General features: G+C 38.7%; 1 protein-coding gene across 3 annotated transcripts in view; it reads left to right on the forward strand.

The window, feature by feature from the left end:
- The window catches only part of SMG6 (SMG6 nonsense mediated mRNA decay factor), a 759,224-nt gene that overhangs the window by 172,979 nt on the left and 561,597 nt on the right, over positions 1 to 24,648 (forward strand). For all 3 annotated transcript variants that reach the window (XM_053706210.1, XM_053706211.1, XM_053706212.1), the window contains exons 7-8: positions 7,908 to 8,018; positions 8,131 to 8,322. In XM_053706210.1, coding sequence (XP_053562185.1) covers positions 7,908 to 8,018; positions 8,131 to 8,322 — 303 coding nt within the window. The remainder of the gene's footprint in view (positions 1 to 7,907; positions 8,019 to 8,130; positions 8,323 to 24,648) is intronic.

Below are 24,648 nucleotides of genomic sequence, written 5' to 3' on the forward strand. Positions count from 1 at the left end.
CTAGTACTACATACTCATTGTTTCCCATAAAACTTGGGCTATTTCTTCATTATTCATTATATTGAGGAGTATATAAAGAAAATCGTTTTTTAACTATTTGTATTTTTAAATTATCTGTCTAGACTCTAGGTTATGTTTGTGTTTTAATTTATCTGATTAGTAAAGTTCTTTTATATTCATTCCATTAGCCCATTTATTTTTATATCTGCTTAAATCATTTTTGACCAGTAAAGCTGTTGGTGAAATATGATATATATCGATTGTATGTTTGAATCCACTTTGGAACTTCCCTTTTAATACTGTTTCTAGTTCTCACCATATTTAGTACATTGTTTCCAATATAGCCTGCATCCATTTCCCCAAATTCTCCTGGTTTTTAACACTTAGAGTTTTTTAGCGCTTCCTCTTAATAAATTTTTTGTCCAGGAGGAGGACAATATAGAGGAGGCTTAAGTGATTTAAGTTCAGCGCTGCACACATCCTATACAATTCAAATTTATTTAATGTAATTGGCAAGAGTCCATGAGCTAGTGACGTATGGGATATACAATCCTATCAGGAGGGGAAAAGTTTCCCAAACCTCAAAATGCCTATAAATACACCCCTGACCACACCCACAATTCAGTTTTACAAACTTTGCCTCCTATGGAGGTGGTGAAGTAAGTTTGTGCTTGATTTTCTACGTTGATATGTGCTTCTCAGTATTTTGAAGCCCGATTCCTCTGAGTACAGTGAATGTCAGAGGGATGTGAAGGGAGGAATATCACCTATTGATTTCTATGGTTTTCCTCGCAGGAAATATTTTCATAGGTTCTCTGTTATCGGTCGTAGAGAATCATCTACCTCCCTTTTTCAGATCGACGATATACTCTCATATTCCATTACCTCTACTGATAACTGTTTCAGTACTGGTTTGGCTATCTGCTATATGTGGATGGGTGTCTTTCGGTAAGTATGTTTTTCATTACTAAAGACACTCGGCTATGGTTTGGCACTTTATGTATTAATATAAAGTTCTAAATATATGTATTGTACTGATATTTGCCATGAGTCAGGTTTATGTATATTTCCTTTTGCAGACCATCAGTTTCATATTTGGGTAAAAAATATATTCAGGAAATATTTTTCTTACTTGGGGTTTATTTTTTTTTTTAAATTGACTGCTTTCTCATTACATTTTCATGGGCAAAATTAGGCTTGCGAGGTCGCAAAATGCTGATGTTTATTGCGTCATTTTTGGCGTGAGAATTTTTTGGCGCAAAGGTATGTAAGGGGACGCAAAATCGTCATTTCCGGTGTCTTAGTTGACGCCGAGTTTCCTTGCACAAAGGTTGCGTCTGCAATAACGCGAGTGTGTCATTTCCGGATGTTGTTGGCGCCAAAAAATTTCATTTTGCATTGTGCGTCATACTTGTCACCAAATAGTTAAATTATTTAAAACCCCATTTTAAAACTTCTCATAAGGTTGATGAAATTTCAAATGACCGACAACATACTGAATTATCCTCCTCTGATGAGCATCTATCTGATTCAGAAGATCTTATCTCAGATATTGACACTGACAAATCTACTTATCTATTTAAAATGGAGTATATTCATTCCTTATTAAGAGAGGTGTTGATTACTTTGGATATTGAGGAAACTAGTCCTCTTGATATTAAAATTAGTAAACATTTAATTTTTGTTTATAATCCTCCTGTGGTGACTCCAGTGGTTTTTCCAGTTCCTGGTGTTATTTCTGATATGATTTCTAAGGAATGGAATAGGCCTGGTACTTTTTATCCCTTCTTCAAGGTTTAAAAAATTGTATCCTTTGCCAGCAGTTAGATTGGAGTTTTGGGAAAAGATCCCCAAAGTTGATAGGGCTATTTCTACTCTTGCCAAACATACTACTATTCCTATGGAAGTTTGTATTTCCTTTAAGGACCCTTTAGATAGGAAACTTGAATCTTATCTAAGGAAAGCTTATTTATATTCTGGCTATCTTCTCAGGCCTGCCATTTCTATGGCTGATGTTGCAGCTACATCAACTTTTTGGTTGGAAAGTTTAGCGCAACAGGAAATGAATCCTGATTTGCCTAGCATTGTTCGCTTGCTTCAACATTCTAATCATTTTATCTTTGATGCCATTTTTTATATCATCAAAATTGACGTTAGATCTATGTCTTTAGCTATTTTAGCTAGAAGACCTTTGTGGCTCAAATATTGGAATGCTGACATGGTATCGAAGTCTAGATTACTATCGCTTTCTTTCCAAGGTAATAATTTATTTGGTTCTCATTTGGATTCGATTATTTCAACTGTCAATGTGGGGAAGGGAGGTTTTTTTGCCTCAGGATAAAAGACCTAAGGGTAAATCTAAAGCTTTTAACCGTTTTCGTTCCTTTCGACAAGATAAAGAACAGAAACCCAATCCTTCCCCCAAAGAATCTGGATCCAATTGGTAACCTTCTTCGAGTTGGAATAAATCCAAGCCGTTTAAGAAACCAAAGCCAGTTCTTAAGTCTGCATGAAGGTGCGGCCCTCATTCCAGCTCAACTGGTGGGGGTAGATTAAGAATTTTCCAAAGCATTTGGGCAGATTCTGTCCAAAATCAGAATTGTCTCTCAAGGGTATCAAATAGGATTCAGAGTAAGACCCCCTGTGAGAAGATTTTTTCTCTCACGCATCCCAGCAAATGCAGTAAAGGCTCAGGCTTTTCTGAAGTGTGTTTCACATCTGGAGCTTTCAGGGGTAATCATACCAGTTCGTTTCAGGAACACGGTTTGGGGTTTTATTCAAATCTATTCATTGTCCCAAAGAAAGAGAAAATTCTTTCAGGCCAGTTCTGGATCTGAAAATTGTGAACTGTTCAAAATGGTGACTATAAGGACTATTCTGCCTTTTTTTCAGCAAGGTCATTATATCTCCACAATAGACTTACAGGATGCATATCTATGTATTCCGATTCATCCAGATCATTATCAGTTTCTGAGATTCTCTTTTCTAGACAAGCATTACCAATTTGTCGCTCTTCCATTTGACCTGGCGACAGCTCCAAGGATCTTTTCAATGGTTCTCGGTGCCCTACTCTCTGTAATCAGAGAATGGGGTATTCCGGTGTTTGCTTATTTGGACAATATATTGGTACTAGCTCAGTCTTTACATTCTGCCGAATCTCACACAAATCAACTAGTTCCTTGATTCTTCAGACAAGGATAACCTTTTTAGGTTTCCAGATATATTTAGTGTCCATGACTCTGTCTCTAACAGACAAGAGATGATTAAAATTGGTTTCAGCTTGTCGGAGCCTTCAGTCTCTATCATTCCCTTCAGTAGCTATGTGCATGGAAGTTTTAGGTCTCATGACTGCAGAATCAGACGCGATCCCCTTTGCTTGTTTTCATATGAGACCTCTCAAGCATTGTATGCTGAATCAATGGTGCAGGGATTATACAAAGATATTACAATTAATATCCTTAAATCCCAATGTTCGACTCTCTCTGACGTGGTGGTTAAATCACCATCATATAGTTTGTCCAACCTGGACTGTGATCACAACAGATGCAAGTCTTTCAGGTTGGGGAGCTGTCTGGGGATCTCTGACAGCACAAGGGGTTTGGAAATCTAAAGAGGTGAGGTTAACAATCAATATTTCAGGACTCTTCAGGTTTGGCCTCTGTTGAAGAGACAATCGTTCATTTGTTTTCAGACAGACAATATCACAACTGTGACATATGTCAATCATCAGGGTGGGACTCAGTCCCCTAGCTATGAAAGAAGTATCTCGGATACTTTCTTGGGCGGAATCCAGCTCCTGTCTAATTTCTGAGGTACATATCCCAGGTGTAGACAATTAGGAAGCGGATTATCTCAGCCGTCAGACTTTACATCCAGGGGAGTGGTCGCTCCATCTAAATGTGTTTTCTCAGATTGTTCAGATGTGAGGTCTTCCAGAAATAGATCTGATGGCTTCCCATCTAAACAAGAAACTTCCCAGGTACCTGTCCAGGTCCAGGGATCCTCAGACGGAGGCGGTGAATGCTTTAGCAGTTCCTTGGTGTTACCAACCTGCTTATATCTTCCCGCCTCTAGTTCTTCCAAGAGTGATTTCCAAGATCATCATGGAACAATCGTTTGTGTTTCTGGTAGCTCCAGCATGGCCTCACAGGTTTTGGTATGCAGTTCTTGTTCGGATGTCCAGTTGCCATCTTTGGCCACTTCCTTTAAGACCAGACCTTTTGTCTCAAGGTCCGTTTTTCCATCAGGATCTCAAATCATTAAATTTGAAGGTATAGAAATTGAACACCTAGTGCTTAGTCATAGAGGTTTCTCTGACTCAGTGATTAATACTATGTTGCAGGCTCGTAAATCTGTTTCTAGGAAGATTTATTATCGAGTTTGGAAGACTTATATTTCATGGTGTTCTCATAAATTCTGGCATTCTTTTAGAATTCCTAGAATTTTACAGTTTCTTCAGGATGGTTTGGATAAAGGTTTGTCTGCAAGTTCATTGAAGGGACAAATCTCTGCTCTTTCTGTTTTATTTCACACAAAGATTGCTTAGCTTCCTGATATTCACTGTTTTGTACTGGCTTTGGTCCGTATCAAGCCTGTCATTAAATCAATCTCTCCTTCTTGGAGTCTTAATTTGGTTTTGAAGGTTTTACAGGCTCCTCCTTTTGAGCCTATGCATTCTTTGGACATTAAACTACCTTCTTTACAAAGTGTTGTTCCTTTTGGCCATCTCTTCTGCTACAAGAGTTTCCAAATTGTCTGCTCTTCTTGTGAATCTCCTTTTCTGATTTTCCATCAGGATAAGGCAGTTTTGCGGACTTCATTTAAATTTCTACCTAAGGTTGTGAATTCTATCATTATTAATAGAGAAATTGTTGTTCTTTCTTTGTGTCCTAATCTTAAGAATTCTTTGGAGAGATCCTTACATTCGTTGGATGTGGTAAGAGCTTTGAAATATTATGTTGAAGCTACTAAAGATTTCAGGAAGACTTCTAGTCTATTTGTCTTTTCTGGTTCTAGGAAAGGTCAGAAGGCTTCTGCCATTTCCTTGGCATCTTGGTTAAAGCTTTTGGTTCATCAGGCTTATTTGGAGTCGGGCAGGCCCCGTCTCCGAGAATTACAGCTCATTCTACTAGAGGGCTTTTAAGAATGAAGCTTCAGTTGATAAGATTTGCGAAGCAGCAACTTGGTCTTCTTTGCATACTTTTACTAAATTCTACCGTTTTGATGTATTTGCCTCTTCGGAAACTGTTTTTGGTAGAAAAGTTCTTCAAGCAGCTGTTTTAGTTTTATTGCTCTGCTTATGTTTAAGTTTTTTCTCATCTTTGAGAATAAACTTATATTTTTGGTTGTGGATTAATTTTTTACATCCAGGGGAGTGGTCGCTCCATCTAAATGTGTTTTCTCAGATTGTTCAGATGTGAGGTCTTCCAGAAATAGATCTGATGGCTTCCCATCTAAACAAGAAACTTCCCAGGTACCTGTCCAGGTCCAGGGATCCTCAGACGGAGGCGGTGAATGCTTTAGCAGTTCCTTGGTGTTACCAACCTGCTTATATCTTCCCGCCTCTAGTTCTTCCAAGAGTGATTTCCAAGATCATCATGGAACAATCGTTTGTGTTTCTGGTAGCTCCAGCATGGCCTCACAGGTTTTGGTATGCAGTTCTTGTTCGGATGTCCAGTTGCCATCTTTGGCCACTTCCTTTAAGACCAGACCTTTTGTCTCAAGGTCCGTTTTTCCATCAGGATCTCAAATCATTAAATTTGAAGGTATAGAAATTGAACACCTAGTGCTTAGTCATAGAGGTTTCTCTGACTCAGTGATTAATACTATGTTGCAGGCTCGTAAATCTGTTTCTAGGAAGATTTATTATCGAGTTTGGAAGACTTATATTTCATGGTGTTCTCATAAATTCTGGCATTCTTTTAGAATTCCTAGAATTTTACAGTTTCTTCAGGATGGTTTGGATAAAGGTTTGTCTGCAAGTTCATTGAAGGGACAAATCTCTGCTCTTTCTGTTTTATTTCACACAAAGATTGCTTAGCTTCCTGATATTCACTGTTTTGTACTGGCTTTGGTCCGTATCAAGCCTGTCATTAAATCAATCTCTCCTTCTTGGAGTCTTAATTTGGTTTTGAAGGTTTTACAGGCTCCTCCTTTTGAGCCTATGCATTCTTTGGACATTAAACTACCTTCTTTACAAAGTGTTGTTCCTTTTGGCCATCTCTTCTGCTACAAGAGTTTCCAAATTGTCTGCTCTTTCTTGTGAATCTCCTTTTCTGATTTTCCATCAGGATAAGGCAGTTTTGCGGACTTCATTTAAATTTCTACCTAAGGTTGTGAATTCTATCATTATTAATAGAGAAATTGTTGTTCTTTCTTTGTGTCCTAATCTTAAGAATTCTTTGGAGAGATCCTTACATTCGTTGGATGTGGTAAGAGCTTTGAAATATTATGTTGAAGCTACTAAAGATTTCAGGAAGACTTCTAGTCTATTTGTCTTTTCTGGTTCTAGGAAAGGTCAGAAGGCTTCTGCCATTTCCTTGGCATCTTGGTTAAAGCTTTTGGTTCATCAGGCTTATTTGGAGTCGGGCAGGCCCCGTCTCCGAGAATTACAGCTCATTCTACTAGAGGGCTTTTAAGAATGAAGCTTCAGTTGATAAGATTTGCGAAGCAGCAACTTGGTCTTCTTTGCATACTTTTACTAAATTCTACCGTTTTGATGTATTTGCCTCTTCGGAAACTGTTTTTGGTAGAAAAGTTCTTCAAGCAGCTGTTTTAGTTTTATTGCTCTGCTTATGTTTAAGTTTTTTCTCATCTTTGAGAATAAACTTATATTTTTGGTTGTGGATTAATTTTTTCAGAGGAAAATGGCTGTTATTATTTTTATTCCTCCCTCTAGTGACTCTTCTGTGGAGTTCCACATCTTGGGTATTACTATCCCATAAGTCACTAGCTCATGGACTCTTGCCAATTACATGAAAGAAAACATAATTTATGTAAGAACTTACCTGATAAATTAATTTCTTTCATATTGGCAAGAGTCCATGAGACCCACCCTTTTTATGGTGGTTATAATTTTTTGTATAAAGCACAATTATATTTAAAAGTTGCTTTTTTTATCCTTTATCAACCCACTACTTGGCTATTCGTTAAACTGAATTGTGGTTTTGGTGAGGGGTGTATTAATAGGCATTTTGAGGTTTAGGAAACTTTGCCCCTCCTGGTAGGATTGTATGTATATCCCATACGTCACTAGCTCATGGACTCTTGCCAATATAAAAAACATGAATTTATCAGGTAAGTTCTTACATAAATTGTTTTTTTTTTCAAGCTAAAAATGAAAGAATGCTAGTTAGTTATTCATACTTTTATTAGTAATGTTAGTCTGTCTAGTACAATAATGTGAATATATAGCATGAAGTTAAAATTATGGTTTTTAAAGCATCACAAAATATGTACTTATTGCATGGTTTGCAAATCCAGTTCAACATAGTAACTTAAAAACTGAGCCTGGTAACAGAAAAAAATGTTAGTGCTGACCTACAACCATACTGCTATTTAATATTCCAAGTTTGTAATTTTTTTAAAATGTCTTAATATATTTATGTATATGTATGTGTGCATATTTAGTGTGCTGGCTGCTAGAAATGAAACAGATGATTCATCAAACCAAGTCTTATTGGGTATCTGAATTCATAATAAATTGTTAGCAACAGCAGTAATGCTGTTTGTATGACCTCTATAAAAAGTAGTATTTTATTTCTCTCTGTTTTCAATAAACATTGAATAGCTAAAGAAATTGAATTTTAAGAGACTTATTGTATTGTTTGGTTAGACATTCATTTTTGCTAACAAGTTAAATAAAAAGGATGCTCCTATAGATGAATTATTATGATTATTTACTACAGAGACGGAAGCTGGATGCAGTTTACTACTATATGCGTAGCCTTGCTGCCAGCAATCCTATTCTTACCGCTAAGGAGAGTCTCATGAGCTTATTTGAAGAGACCAAGCGCAAGGTAGGACATTCAGTCTTTCTATATTTTGCTTTAGCTATATTTTGTAGAGATTCCTTGTGGAATAATGTGACCCTTGATTGTGTTATCCTAAAGCAACACATGTTATTTACAGGCTGAGCTAATGGAACAGAAGCAGCAGAAGGATATGGATTTCAACTCTCAAGGTCCAAGCATGGGGACCACATTTCGACATCCTACAGAGGATACCACACGCTTGGAGATCTGGATCCATCCTAAGAGGGGAGATTCAACCAGGGAAAATTCTGAGAACTGCAACATCTTAGATAGCCTAAGCCCAAGTGAAGTAAGTCTTCTAATATAATTATACCCTAGAGATTCATATGTTTAAAAACAACTAACAAAGAATAAACTGATTTTATAATAGTTACCGCTACGTATAATTGCAGGTATTGCTGTAAGAGAAGTAAATATATATTAGAATTTATGTAAAAAGTGGCATCTTATAAATATCTATTTCTTTCATGTAATTGGCAATAGTTCATGAGCTAGTGACGTATGGGATACACAATCCTACCAGGAGGGGCAAAGTTTCACAAACCTCAAAATGCCTATAAATACACCCCTCACCACACCCACAATTCAGTTTTACAAACTTTGCCTCCTATGGAAGTGGTGAAGTAAGTTTGTGCTTGATTTCTATGATTTCTTCTATTATAAGCGCTTCTAAGCATTTTGAAGCCTAATTCCTCTGAGTACAGTGTTTGTCAGAGGGATGTGAAGGGAGTATCGCCTATTGATTTTATGGTTTTCCTTGCGGGAAATATTTTAAAAGGTTCTCTGTTATCGGTTGTAAGGGATTCATCTCCTACCTCCCTTTTCAGATCGACAATATACTTTTATATACCATTACCTCTGCTGATACTTTTTCAGTACTGGTTTGGCTATCTACTATATGTGGATGGGTGTCTTTCGGTAAGTATGTTTTTCTTATTTAAGACACTCTCAGCTATGGTTTGGCGCTTTATGTATTAATATAAAGTTTTAAATATATGTATTTTACTTATATTTGCCTTGAGTCAGGTCTATGTATATTTCCTTTTGCAGACTGTCAGTTTCAGTTTGGGATGCATGTTTAGAAAGTGATTTGTCTTACCTTGGGTATAGTCCTTTTTTCAAATTGACTGTTATTTCTTTTAATTTCACTGGCAAAATTAGGCTTGCGAGGGCGCAAACTGCTGTTAATTATTGTGTCATTCTTGGCGCGAAGGTAAGTCTTTGATGACGCAAGTTCGTCATTTTACGCTTCTTAGTTGACGCTAGGATTCCTTGCATGAGGTTGCTTCTGTTATGACCCGTGCTGCGTCATTTCCGGATGTTGTTGGAAAACCAATCCTTCCCCTAAAGACTCTGGTTCCAATTGAAAACTTTCTTCAAGTTGGAATAAATCCAAGCCTTTTAAGAAACTAAAGCCTGCCCCCAAGTCTGCATAAAGGTGCGGCCCTCAATCCAGTTTAGCTGGTGGGGGGCAGATTGAAATTGTTTCAAGACATTTGGGCAGATTCTGTTCAAAACCAGTGGATTCAGAGTATTGTCTCTCAAGGGTATCAAATAGGATTCAGAGTAAGACCTCCTGTGAGAAGATTCTTTCTCTCACATTCCAGCAAATCCGTGGAAGGTTCAGGCTTTTCTAAAGTGTGTTTCAGCTCTAGAGCTTTCAGAGGTAATAATACCAGTTCCGTTTCAGGAACAGGGTCTGGGGTTTTATTCAAATCTATTCATTGTCCCAAAGAAAGAACTCATTCAGGCCAGTTCTGGATCTGAAGTTTTTGAATCGTTTCGTAAGAGTCCCAACTTTCAAGATGGTGACTGAGGACTATTTTGCCTTTTGTTCAGCAAGGTCATATGTCCACGTTAGACTTATAGGATGCATATCTTCACATTCCGATTCATCCAGACCACTATCTGTTTCTGAGATGCTCTTTTCTAGACAAGCATTACCAATTTGTTGCTCTTCCATTTGGCTTAGCAACAGCTCCAAGGATCTTTTCAAAGGTTCTCTGTGCCCTTCTATCTGTAATCGGAGAACAGGGTATTGCAGTGTTTCCTTATTTGGACGATATCTTGGTACTAGCTCAGTCTTTACATTTTAGCCGAATCTCACACAAATCAACTAGTGTTGTTTCTTCAAATACATGGTTGGAGGATCAATTTACCAAAGAGTTTCTTGATTCCTCAGACAAGGGTCACCTTTTTAGGTTTCCAGATAGATTCAGTGTCCATGACTCTGTCCTTAACATACAGGAGACGAATGAAATTGGTTTCAGCTTGTCGAAACCTTCAGTCTCAATCATTCCCTTCAGTGGCTATGTGCATTGAAGTTTTAGGTCTAATGACTGCAGCATCGGGCGCGATCCCCTTTGCTCATTTCTTTCATGTAATTAACAAGAGTCCATGAGCTAGTGACGTATGGGATATACATTCCTACCAGGAGGGGCAAAGTTTCCCAAACCTTAAAATGCCTATAAATACACCCCTCACCACACCCACAAATCAGTTTTACAAACTTTGCCTCCAAGGGAGGTGGTGAAGTAAGTTTGTGCTAGATTCTACGTTGATATGCGCTCCGCAGCAAGTTGGAGCCCGGTTTTCCTCTCAGCGTGCAGTGAATGTCAGAGGGATGTGAAGAGAGTATTGCCTATTGAATGCAGTGATCTCCTTCTACGGGGTCTATTTCATAAGGTTCTCTGTTATCGGTCGTAGAGATTCATCTCTTACCTCCCTTTTCAGATCGACGATATACTCTTATATTTACCATTACCTCTACTGATTCTCGTTTCAGTACTGGTTTGGCTTTCTACAAACATGTAGATGAGTGTCCTGGGGTAAGTAAGTCTTATTTTCTGTGACACTCTAAGCTATGGTTGGGCACTTTATTTATAAAGTTCTAAATATATGTATTCAAACATTTATTTGCCTTGACTCAGAATGTTCAACTTTCCTTATTTTCAGACAGTCAGTTTCATATTTGGGATTATGCATTGAATTATCATATTTTTCTTACCTCAAAAATTTGACTTTTTTCCCTGTGGGCTGTTAGGCTCGCGGGGGCTGAAAATGCTTCATTTTATTGCGTCATTCTTGGCGCGGACTTTTTTGGCGCAAAAATTCTTTTCCGTTTCCAGCGTCATACGTGGCGCCGGAAGTTACGTCATTTTTTGACGTTATTTTGCGCCAAAGATGTCGGCGTTCCGGATGTGGCGTCATTTTTGACGCCAAAAGCATTTAGGCGCCAAATAATGTGGGCGTCTTATTTGGCGCTAAAAAATATGGGCGTCGCTTTTGTCTCCACATTATTTCAGTCTCATTTTTCATTTGCTTCTGGTTGCTAGAAGCTTGATATTTGGCATTCTTTCCCATTCCTGAAACTGTCTTATAAGGAATTTGATCTATTTTGCTTTATATGTTGTTTTTTCTCTTACATATTGCAAGATGTCTCACGTTGCATCTGAGCCAGAAGATACTACAGGAAAATCACTGCCTGCTGGATCTACCAAAGCTAAGTGTATCTGCTGTAAATTTTTGGTAGCTATTCCTCCAGCTGTTGTTTGTAATAATTGTCATGACAAACTTGTTAAAGCAGATAATATTTCCTTTAGTAATGTACCATTGCCTGTTGCAGTTCCCTCAACATCTAAGGTGCAGAATGTTCCTGATAACATAAGAGATTTTGTTTCTGAATCCATAAAGAAGGCTTTGTCTGTTATTTCTCCTTCTAGTAAACGTAAAATGTCTTTTAAATCTTCTCTCTCTACAGATGAATTTTTAAATGAACACCATCATTCTGATTCTTTGGACTCTTCTGGTTCAGAGGATTCTATCTCAGAGATTGATGCTGATAAATCTTCATATTTATTTAAGATGGAATTTATTCGCTCTTTACTTAAAGAAGTACTAATTGCTTTAGAAATAGAGGATTCTAGTCCTCTTGATACTAATTCTATACGTTTGGATAAGGTTTTTAAAGCTCCTGCGGTTATTCCAGAAGTTTTTCCTGTTCCTAATGCTATTTCTGCAGTGATTTCCAAAGAATGGGATAAATTGGGTAATTCATTTACTCCTTCTAAACGTTTTAAGCAATTATATCCTGTTCCGCCTGACAGGTTAGAATTTTGGGACAAAATCCCTAAAGTTGATGGGGCTATTTCTACCCTTGCTAAACGTACTACCATTCCTACGTCAGATGGTACCTCGTTTAAGGATCCTTTAGATAGAAAAATTGAATCCTTTCTAAGAAAAGCTTATCTGTGTTCAGGTAATCTTCTTAGACCTGCTATATCATTGGCTGATGTTGCTGCAGCTTCAACTTTTTGGTTGGAAACCCTAGCGCAACAAGTAGCAAATCGTGATTCTCATGATATTATTATTCTTCTTCAGCATGCTAATAATTTTATCTGTGATGCCATTTTTGATATTATTAGAGTTGATGTTAGGTTTATGTCTCTAGCTATCTTAGCCAGAAGAGCTTTATGGCTTAAAACTTGGAATGCTGATATGGCTTCTAAATCAACTCTACTTTCCATTTCTTTCCAGGGAAACAAATTATTTGGTTCTCAGTTGGATTCTATTATTTCAACTGTTACTGGTGGGAAAGGGACTTTTTTACCACAGGATAAAAAATCTAAAGGTAAAAACAGGGCTAACAATCGTTTTCGTTCCTTTCGTTTCAACAAAGAACAAAAGCCTGATCCTTCGTCCTCAGGAGCAGTTTCAGTTTGGAAACCATCTCCAGTCTGGAATAAATCCAAGCCTGCTAGAAAGGCAAAGCCTGCTTCTAAGTTCACATGAAGGTACGGCCCTCATTCCAGTTCAGCTGGTAGGGGGCAGGTTACGTTTTTTCAAAGAAATTTGGATCAATTCTGTTCACAATCTTTGGATTCAGAGCATTGTTTCAGAAGGGTACAGAATTGGTTTCAAGATGAGACCTCCTGCAAAGAGATTTTTTCTTTCCCGTGTCCCAGTAAATCCAGTGAAAGCTCAAGCATTTCTGAATTGTGTTTCAGATCTAGAGTTGACTGGAGTAATTATGCCAGTTCCAGTTCCGGAACAGGGGATGGGGTTTTATTCAAATCTCTTCATTGTACCAAAGAAGGAGAATTCCTTCAGACCAGTTCTGGATCTAAAATTATTGAATCGTTATGTAAGGATACCAACGTTCAAGATGGTAACTGTAAGGACTATATTGCCTTTTGTTCAGCAAGGGAATTATATGTCCACAATAGATTTACAGGATGCATATCTGCATATTCCGATTCATCCAGATCATTTTCAGTTCCTGAGATTCTCTTTTCTAGACAAGCATTACCAATTTGTGGCTCTACCGTTTGGCCTTGCTACAGCTCCAAGAATTTTCACAAAGATTCTCGGTGCCCTTCTGTCTGTAATCAGAGAACAGGGTATTGTGGTATTTCCTTATTTGGACGATATCTTGGTACTTGCTCAGTCTTTACATTTAGCAGAGTCTCATACGAATCGACTTGTGTTGTTTCTTCAAGATCATGGTTGGAGGATCAATTTACCAAAAAGTTCTTTGATTCCTCAAACAAGGGTAACCTTTCTGGGTTTCCAGATAGATTCAGTGTCCATGACTCTGTCTTTAACAGACAAGAGACGTCTAAAATTGATTACAGCTTGTCGAAACCTTCAGTCACAATCATTCCCTTCGGTAGCCTTATGCATGGAAATTCTAGGTCTTATGACTGCTGCATTGGACGCGATCCCCTTTGCTCGTTTTCACATGCGACCTCTTCAGCTCTGTATGCTGAACCAATGGTGCAGGGATTACACGAAGATATCTCAATTAATATCTTTAAAACCGATTGTTCGACACTCTCTAACGTGGTGGACAGATCACCATCGTTTAATTCAGGGGGCTTCTTTTGTTCTTCCGACCTGGACTGTAATTTCAACAGATGCAAGTCTCACAGGTTGGGGAGCTGTGTGGGGATCTCTGACGGCACAGGGAGTTTGGGAATCTCAGGAGGTGAGATTACCGATCAATATTTTGGAACTCCGTGCAATTTTCAGAGCTCTTCAGTTTTGGCCTCTTCTGAAGAGAGAATCGTTCATTTGTTTTCAGACAGACAATGTCACAACTGTGGCATACATCAATCATCAAGGAGGGACTCACAGTCCTCTGGCTATGAAAGAAGTATCTCGAATTTTGGTTTGGGCGGAATCCAGCTCCTGTCTAATCTCTGCGGTTCATATCCCAGGTGTAGACAATTGGGAAGCGGATTATCTCAGTCGCCAAACGTTGCATCCGGGCGAATGGTCTCTTCACCCAGAGGTATTTCTTCAGATTGTTCAAATGTGGGGGCTTCCAGAGATAGATCTGATGGCCTCTCATCTAAACAAGAAACTTCCCAGGTATCTGTCCAGATCCCGGGATCCTCAGGCGGAGGCAGTGGATGCATTATCACTTCCTTGGAAGTATCATCCTGCCTATATCTTTCCGCCTCTAGTTCTTCTTCCAAGAGTAATCTCCAAGATTCTGAGGGAATGCTCGTTTGTTCTGCTAATAGCTCCGGCATGGCCTCACAGGTTTTGGTATGCGGATCTTGTCCGAATGGCATCTTGCCAACCATGGACTCTTCCGTTAAGACCAGACCTTCTGTCGCAAGGTCCTTTTTTCCATCCGGATCTGAAATCCTTAAATTTAAAGGTATGGAGATTGAACGCTTGATTCTTAGTCAAAGAGGTTTCTCTGACTCTGTGATTGATACTATGTTACAGGCTCGTAAATCTGTATCTAGAGAGATATATTATAGAGTCTGGAAGACTTATATTTCTTGGTGTCTTACTCATCATTTTTCTTGGTATTCTTTTAGAATTCCGAGAATATTACAATTTCTTCAGGATGGTTTAGATAAGGGTTTGTCCGCAAGTTCCTTGAAAGGACAAATCTCTGCTCTTTCTGTTCTTTTTCACAGAAAGATTGCTATTCTTCCTGATATTCATTGTTTTGTACAAGCTTTGGTTCGTATAAAACCTGTCATTAAATCAATTTCTCCTCCATGGAGTTTGAATTTGGTTCTGGGAGCTCTTCAAGCTCCTCCGTTTGAACCTATGCATTCATTGGACATTAAATTGCTTTCTTGGAAAGTTTTGTTCCTTTTGGCCATCTCTTCTGCCAGAAGAGTTTCTGAATTATCTGCTCTTTCTTGTGAGTCTCCTTTTCTGATTTTTCATCAGGATAAGGCGGTGTTGCGAACTTCTTTTCAATTTTTACCTAAGGTTGTGAATTCCAACAACATTAGTAGAGAAATCGTGGTTCCTTCATTATGTCCTAATCCTAAGAATTCTAAGGAGAAATCATTGCATTCTTTGGATGTTGTTAGAGCTTTGAAATATTATGTTGAAGCTACTAAATCTTTCCGAAAGACTTCTAGTCTATTTGTCATCTTTTCTGGTTCTAGAAAAGGCCAGAAAGCTTCTGCCATTTCTTTGGCATCCTGGTTGAAATCTTTAATTCATCTTGCCTATGTTAAATCGGGTAAGACTCCGCCTCAGAGGATTACAGCTCATTCTACTAGGTCAGTTTCTACTTCCTGGGCGTTTAGGAATGAAGCTTCAGTTGATCAGATTTGCAAAGCAGCGACTTGGTCCTCTTTGCATACTTTTACTAAATTCTACCATTTTGATGTATTCTCTTCTTCTGAAGCAGTTTTTGGTAGAAAGGTACTTCAGGCAGTGGTTTCGGTTTGAATCTTCTGCTTATGTTTTTCATTAAACTTTATTTTGGGTGTGGATTATTTTCAGCAGGAATTGGCTGTCTTTATTTTATCCCTCCCTCTCTAAGTGACTCTTGTGTGGAAAGATCCACATCTTGGGTATTCATTATCCCATACGTCACTAGCTCATGGACTCTTGTTAATTACATGAAAGAAAACATAATTTATGTAAGAACTTACCTGATAAATTCATTTCTTTCATATTAACAAGAGTCCATGAGGCCCACCCTTTTTTGTGGTGGTTATGATTTTTTTGTATAAAGCACAATTATTCCAATTCCTTATTTTATATGCTTCGCACTTTTTTCTTATCACCCCACTTCTTGGCTATTCGTTAAACTGATTTGTGGGTGTGGTGAGGGGTGTATTTATAGGCATTTTAAGGTTTGGGAAACTTTGCCCCTCCTGGTAGGAATGTATATCCCATACGTCACTAGCTCATGGACTCTTGTTAATATGAAAGAAATGAATTTATCAGGTAAGTTCTTACATAAATTATGTTTTTCACATGAGACCTCTACAGCTTTGTATGCTGAATCAATGGTGCAGGGATTATACTCAGAAATCACAATTGATATACTTAAATCCCAACATTCAACTCTCTCTGACTTGGTGGTTAGATCATCATCGTTTAATTCAGGGGGCCTCTTTCTTTTTTAAGACACGATGAGTCCACGGATCATCTTAATTACTAATGGGATATTCACCTCCTGGTCAGCAGGAGGTGGCAAAGAGCACCACGGCAGAGCTGTTAAATAGATCTTCCTTTCCCTCCCACTAAAGTCATTCTCTTTGCCTACGTTAGTGATAGGAAGTGGTAAAGTGAGGTGTTGGATAAGATTCTTCAATCTTATCCAAAGTAGTGCAAGATTGTGCTGCTCTGTCCTGGGGTGTAGCCATAGTCCATATCAGCCTCTTCAGTAGAGCTTTGGTGGCTTTAAAGCAATGGGAACTTGTGGGACATAATTCTCACTGCGCCTCCCATATATTATTGCTGCCCTAATCCTGAAAACCTGAGGAATATTTAGTCAGGAATTTAATTTTCTTCACAGGTCCATGTGGGGGATAGGACCCCTCAAACCTGGTGAACTGCTTTTGCTGTCAGGCAGGCATTTGAGGTAAGTGCTTTATTATTTTTCCTGGGACACTTAGAGGAAAAGGAGCACTTTACTTTTCTTTATTTCTATTTATTGCATAAAGGGCTTACAATGTTAGGCACTTTATTAAGGGACAAGAAAGCTCTCAGAGTCTGAAAGTAAAGGACAGCGTGTTACAGGCACTTGGGCTGGGAGATAAGCTTTTAAAGGGACAGTAAACCTTAAAAATAATGTTATATAATTCTGCACATAGTGCAGAATTATATAACATTATATTAGCCAAACATTTATAAAACGTAATTTCCCCTATTAATTTAAAAAAAAAACGCTGTTTCACAGACCCGCTCTCTGCTGAGCGGGTCTGTTATATTTACTCAGCGCATCGGTCCAGCTGTATAGTCACAGCCCGGACCGACCGCGCCATAAGACTAAGTGCAGCTCGCTCCTGTCGCAGGAAAAAAATTAATTATTAAAATGAATAGGGGAAATTACGTTTTATAAATGTTTGGCTAATATAATGTTGTATAATTCTGCACTATGTGCAGAATTATATAACATTATTTTTAAAGTTTACTGACACTTTAAGTGGTGGTTCTTTGTTATGGTGTTTATTTTATAAAGAAATAACGTCCGTGTGAGTGTTCCGATTGGCCACGCCCACGATGGGCGGATTGTTTGTATTGCGCGCCTTTTCTCTGCGTCTCTTCCTGTGGGCAGTTTAAAGTCAGGAGATAGACCGGGTCATTTCCCCTGCCTAGATACGCATGTTTTCTGTCAAGTGCAGTCGTTTCTAGGTGTGGAGGGTTGCTGAATTGTTCCCCTATCGAATCCGGATTGCTTGCCAGGAGGGAGAGAGAGGCTCCGGTCTTGCAGTCAGGTAGGCACATCAGCAGAGCTGCTCAGGTGTAGGGGTGTCATTATTATTTGTCTGAGTGTTTTAAGACGTTTTTTTCTCACATGCAGTAAAAAAGTTACACTTTTAAATTTAAAGTGACAGTAACATTTTTTACATTTACATTTTTTTTTGTCAAAATTAAAGTTTATATTGCACATTTATATTATTGGCATTCAGCATGGGCCTAGGAGACTTGCAAAGTGTTACTTGCTCCTTCTGTTTGGATGCAAATGTGGAACCACCAATCCCTTTCTGTCCCTCATGTATTGAGAGGACTTTGTTATAGGGAAAAGATTTTTCCTGAGCAAATTCTTTCTCAAGCGGATGCTGTCCAAGAGTCTAATGATGAGATTCAGGGTACGCCGCAACTTTTTCCCCAAACTTCCCAAATATTACCGCCCGCTTAAGCAGTGCCCTAATACTTCTGCTCTAGTGCCCGCTGGAGTTACCTTAAAAGACATAGCTGCTCTCATGTCTTCCACTATTTCTGATGCATTGTCTGCTTTCCCAATATTGCAGGGCAAACCTAAGAGGAAAAGCAGACATTCAGTAAGTGAAGTTTCTGATGCAGTTGTGGCAGTATCAGAGTTACCCCCCCAAGGAACTGAAGAGGAGGTTAATATGGTTATATATGAAGGTGAAATTTCAGATTCTGAAAGCTCATTGCCTCTGACGAATTCGGAGGTGGTATCTTTTAGGTTTAAACTTGAACACCTCCGGCTGTTACTCAGGGAGGTTTTGATTACTTTGGACGACTGTGACTCCTACGGTCTAGTAAATTGGACAGATATTTCAAAGTTCCTTCTTACTCAGACGTATTTCCTGTACCTAAGCGAGCTTAGGCATACCCTTCTCCCCCTCTCCTATTTTTAAGAAGATGTTTCCCATAGCTGACTCCTTCAAACTTGGCAAACAGTTCCTAAAGTGGAAGGGGCAGTTTCCACCTTAGCCAAGAGAACTGCTATTCCCATAGAGGATAGTTGTGCTTTCAAAGATCCTATGGACAAAAAATTAGAGGGTTTACTTAAAAAGATTTATGTTCATCAGTGTTTGCAATGGCAGCCAGCTGCGTGCAATGATAAGTCACTAGTGCGGCAGCATATTGGTATGATGCTCTATCTGAGACTTCTTTGGAAGAGATCCAAGACAGGATAAAAGCTTTGAAGCTAGCTAATGCTTTTATTACGGACGCTTCCTTTCAAATTATTAAATTGGGAGCTAAAATTTCGGGGTTTTCTATTCTGGCACGCAGAGTCTTATGGTTAAAATATATGCAAAGTTTGTTTTACTCCTATCCGCATGTATTGCCTCTGAGTGTCTTAGCCATTACAGGTATGTCACAATTCAAATCCCACACTTCACAGTTCAGTCTAAAGCTGATAGTTAGGTTGATGTGCACACTTAGCAAACTCTATATTCAACCGCTCAGGGTCTCACTCACATTCACCAGCGCTGGGGGACTCGGTCCTGGGGGAGTCAAATCACCGCTTTCTGCAGGAATCCGGCCGTGCCGCTTGCTCCCCTCCTCGAGTTTCTCGCTGTCTGTGGTCCGTTGGTTTGCGTGTGCCTGCCTGGAGCGTGTGACGTCACCTTCCTGTTGATGCTCCGTTCTCTGTGTTGGCCCCGATCGTACAGGTTTGAGGGTTTGAAGGTGTACAGGTTTGAGGGCAATATCTGCGTCTCCTTGCTGGTTGGCAATAGTATGAAGAGAAAGAATCAGGAGTCCCGATAATTTGTAAATTAATCCAAAGGCTTTATTGGTTTAAAACAAAAAGCAACAGCTCTTGTGTTACAGAGTCTTTTTCAAAGCTGCAGCTCAGGGTAGTGGTCACGGCTGCTGACGCGTTTCGGCCTTGTCCGCCGTAGTCATAGCATGTTTAGTGACCACTGCTCTGAGTTTAAAAAAGACAAAGAATGCCTCCCATTGGGTAAAACAAAACACACCCTTTTAGAGCCGCAAAACATTGACTTACATTAAACAAAAAACAAAAGCATTTTACATATGCACTAAACTGACTACTTCCGATATGTGTTATAGAGGAATGTAATAGCGATAATTAGATTACTGTAATAAGTTAGGGAGATTATGTCAGGAGGGAAACTACTAGATGGTCATAGCTTACTTTAGTTGGTTCTGTTCCATGTTTTATGTTTTATATGTACTTATGGATTGTCTTTGACCAACATATATGGATTGCTATTTAGTTAGTTATCAAAAGTCAGGCTGGTATATTTTCCATCTAAGAATAACTTGATTTAATATATTATTTTATTTTTATTTTTAATTTAATTAATTCTATTGTTGGAAATTTACTGATGGTTGCTATTTGGACATTGCATAAAGGTTGTTACCTGTTTTTCCTAGTATTAATATGATGTATGTTGAAAAAGATCTGGTGTGTAAACAGGTATGTCATAAAATAATATAACCATATTTAAAATGTAATGACACTTGATTTGTAATCGACACTTATTGTGAGCGCCTTTTGAAACTTAAGATGCATATATAGCACGTTAACCTGAGCTGCAGCTTTGAAAAAGACTCTGTAACACAAGAGCTGTTGCTTTTTGTTTTAAACCAATAAAGCCTTTGGATTAATTTACAAGTTATCGGGACTCCTGATTCTTTCTCTTCATCTTATGGTTAAAACCTTGGTCTGTGGATGTATCATCTAAGCTTCTAGCGATTCCTTACAAGGGGAAGTCCTTGTTTGGACCTGGCCTCGCAGAAATTATCTCTTATATCACGGGAGGTTAAGGGTCATCTCCTACCTCAGGATAAGAGAAACAAACAAAAAGGGCGACAGAGTAATTTTCGTTCCTTTCGAAATTTTAAGGGAAATTCTTTCTCTTCCTCCTCTAAGCAGGAACAATCTAAGCCTACATGGAGACCCAACCAGTCTTGGAATAAGGGTAAACAATCCAAGAAGCCGGCTACTGAATCCAAATCAGTATGAAGGGCATGCCCCTGATCCGGGACTGGATCTGGTAGGGGGCAGACTTTCCTTCTTCATTCAGGCTTGGATTCGGGACATTCAGGATCCCTAGGCAAAAGAAATAGTGTCTCAGGGATACAGATTGGAGTTCAAAAGTTTTCCTCACAAAGGCAGGTTTCTTCTTTCAAGATTATCTGTAGACCAGACAAAAAGAGAGGTCTTCTTACATTGTGTAGAAGACCTCTCCGCCCTGGGAGTGATTGTTCCCGTTCCAGTTCTGGAACAGGGTCAGGGGTTTTATTCCAATCTGTTTGTGGTTCCCAAAAAGGAGGGAACCTTCAGACCAATTTTAGACCTCAAAAGTCTAAACAAATTTCTCTGATTTCCGTCATTCAAGATGGAAACTATTCGTTCCATTCTTCCTTTAATCCAGGAGGGTCAGTTTATGACAACGGTGGATTTAAAGTATGCGTACCTTCATGTCCCTATTCACAGGGATCATCACAAGTTCCTAAGGTTTGCCTTCCAGGACAAACACTTCTAGTTCGTGGAGCTTCCTTTCGGCCTGGCCACTGCTCCCATAATTTTAACAAAGGTTCTGGGGTCTCTGTTGGCGGTTCTTCGATCAAGGGGCATTGGAGTGGCGCCTTATCTGGACAACATTCTAGTCCAGGCGCCATCTTTTCAACAAGCAAGATCAAACACCGACATAGTGTTATCTTTCCTGAGAACTCACGGGGGGAAGATAAATGTGAAAAAGAGTTCCCTAGTTCCAGATACAAGAGTCACCTTCTTGGGAACCATAATAGACTCATTATCTATGAAGTCAGGAAATCAAAGATTATCGATACTCGTCTAGTCCTTCAGTCCACTCCTCGGCCATCAGTGGCTCAGTGCATGGAGTTAATCGGGCTGATGGTGGCGGCAATGGACATCATCCCGTTTGCCCAGTTCCATCTCAGTCCTCTGCAGTTAAACATGCTCAGGCAATGGAACGGAGATTATGCGGATTTGTCTCCTCGAATAACTCTGGAGCAGGAGACAAGAAGCTCTCTTCTATGGTGATTGTCTCTGGATCATCTCTCCCAGGGAACCTGCTTTCGCAGACCATCCTTGGTGGTCGTGACAACAGACACCAGTCTTCTGGAGTGGGGAGCTGTCTGGGGGTCCCTGACAGCATAAGGGGTTTGGAAACCTCAAGATGCGAGGTTACCAATCAATATTTTAGAACTCCGTGCTATTTTCAGGGCTCTTCAGGTTTGACCTCTGTTAAAGAGAAAACTATTAATTTTTCAGACGGACAATATCACAACTGTGGCATATGTCAATCATCAGGGTGGGACTCAGTCCCCTAGCTATGAAAGAAGTATCTCGGATACTTTCTTGGGCAGAATCCAGCTCTTGTCTAATTTCTGCGGTGCATATCCCAGGTGTAGACAATTGGGAAGCGGATTATCTCAGCCGTCAAACCTTACATCCGGGGGAGTGGTCTCCCCATCCAGATGTATTTTGCAGATTATACAGATGTGGGGTCTTCCAGAAATAGTTCTGATGGCTTCTCATCTAAACAAGAAACTTCCCAGGTACCTGTCCAGGTCCAGGGATCCTCAGGTGGAGATGGTGGATGCTTTAGCAGTTCTTTGGTTTTACCAACCTGCTTATATCTTTCCACCTCTAGTTCTTCTTCCAAGAGTGATCTTCAAGATCATTATGGTACAATCGTTTGTGTTTCTGATAGCACCAGCGTGGCCTCACAGGTTTTGGTATGCGGATCTTGTTCAGATATCCAGTTGCCAACCTTGGCCACTTCCTCTAAGACCAGACCTTCTGTCTCAGGTGAAGTTTTTCCATCAGGATCTCAAATCGTTACATTTGAAGGTATGGAAATTGAACGCTTAGTGCTTAGTCATAGAGGTTTCTTTGACTCAGTGATTAATACTTTGCTACAGGCTCATAAGTCTGTTTCAAGGAAGATATATTATCGAGTTTGGAAGACCTATATTTCATGGTGTTCTTCTCATAAATTCTCACGGCATTCTTTTAGAATTCCTAGAATTTTACAGAGTCTTCAGGATTGTTTGGACAAAGTTTGTCTGCAAGTATTTGAAGGGACAAATATCTGGTCTTTCTGTCTTATTTCATAGAAAGATTGCTAAGCTTGGAGTCTTAATTTGATTTTGAAGACTTTGCAGGCTCCTGCATTTGAGCCTATGCTTTCTTTGGATATTAGACTACTTTCTTGGAAAGTGTTGTTTCTTTTGGCTATCTCTTCAGCTAGAAGAGTTTCCGAATTGTCTGCTCTCTCTTGTGAGTCTCCTTTTTTGATTTTACATCAGGGTAAAGCTGTTTTGCGGACTCGGTTTATATTTCTTCCTAAGGTTGTGAATTCTAACAACATTAGTAGGGAAATTGTTGTTCCTTCCTTGTGTCCTAATCCCAAGAATGCTCTTGAAAGATCTTTGCATTCTTTGGATGTTGTAAGAGCTTTGAAATATTATGTTGAAGCTACTAAAGATTTCAGGAAGACTTCTAGTCTATTTGTTGTCTTATCTGGTTCTAGGAAAGGTCAGAAAGCTTCTGCCATTTATTTGGCATCTTGGTTAAAGCTTTTGATTCATAAAGCTTATTTGGAGGCGGGACAGTCCCTATCTCAGTGGATCACAGCTCATTCTACTAGATCAGTCTCCACTTCTTGGGCTTTTAAGAATGAAGCTTCAGTTGATCAGATTTGCAAAGCAGCAACTTGGTCTTCTTTGCATACATTTATGATGTATTTGCTTCTTCTGAAGCAGTCTTTTGGTAGTTCTTCAGGCAGCTGTTTCAGTTTGATTATTCTGCTAATGTTTTAAGTTTTTTTTCTTTCTATTTATGAGAAAAACTTTATTTTTTGTGGATTTAATTTTTTCAGCGGAAAATGGCTGTTTTTATTTTATCCCTCCCTTTCTAGTGACTCTTCTGTGGTCTTCCAAATCTTGGGTATTTCTATCCCATACGTCACTAGCTCATGGACTCTTGCCAATTACATGAAAAAACATAATTTATGTAAGAACTTACCTGATAAATTCATTTCTTTCATAATAGCAAGACTCAATGAGACCCACCGTTTTTCTGGTGGTTATGATTTTTTGTATAAAAGCACAATTTATAATTCCAGTTCCCCTTTTTTGTATGCTTTTTTTTACTCCTTTTTCTATCACCCCACTACTTGGCTATTCGTTAAACTGAATTGTGGGTGTGGTGAGGGGTGTATTTATTGGCATTTTGATGTTTGGGAAACTTTGCACCTCCTGGTAGGATTGTATATCCCATACGTCACTAGCTCATGGACTCTTGCCAATATGAAAGAAATTAAATTATCAGGTAAGTTCTTACATAAATTGTTTTTTTTTCTTGCTGTTATAATTTAAAAATAAATAAAATTACAGCACTATGTTGATACGTCTCAGGAGTATCTTTCAGCAATGTTGGTGTATTTATCAACAGCGGTTGCCACCAACGTGTTACCTATTATGATTATTAATATTAATAATTATAGCAGTTTAAAATTGTCAGCGATATCTCCAATTAATATAGTAGAATCTTATCAGTACACTTCAGTGAAATATCAACTCTTTGTAGTGTACTCCAAAATAATACTATTGAGATGTCTCTAAATTTGACAATAGAATTATTATAAAAAATTATATTTTAATCTCAATTTAAAATATTCCCAAATTCTGACCAGTTAATCTCTATGAACACATTTAATTATATTTATGTAGTACTGAATATCACCTATGCCCAGATGTGTGTGTATATAGAATTGGTTAATACAATATTAAAATATAAAGCTGGCTATAGAGATATTTAGATTACTATTCAATTAAATAATCTACCTCAGTATTATGGACACACTATTTCTATAAATTAACCTTAAAGGGACAGTCAACACCAGAATTTTTGTTGTTTTAA

The sequence above is a fragment of the Bombina bombina genome, chromosome 3 (genome assembly GCF_027579735.1).
Source record: "Bombina bombina isolate aBomBom1 chromosome 3, aBomBom1.pri, whole genome shotgun sequence".
Classification (NCBI taxonomy): Eukaryota; Metazoa; Chordata; class Amphibia; order Anura; family Bombinatoridae; genus Bombina; species Bombina bombina.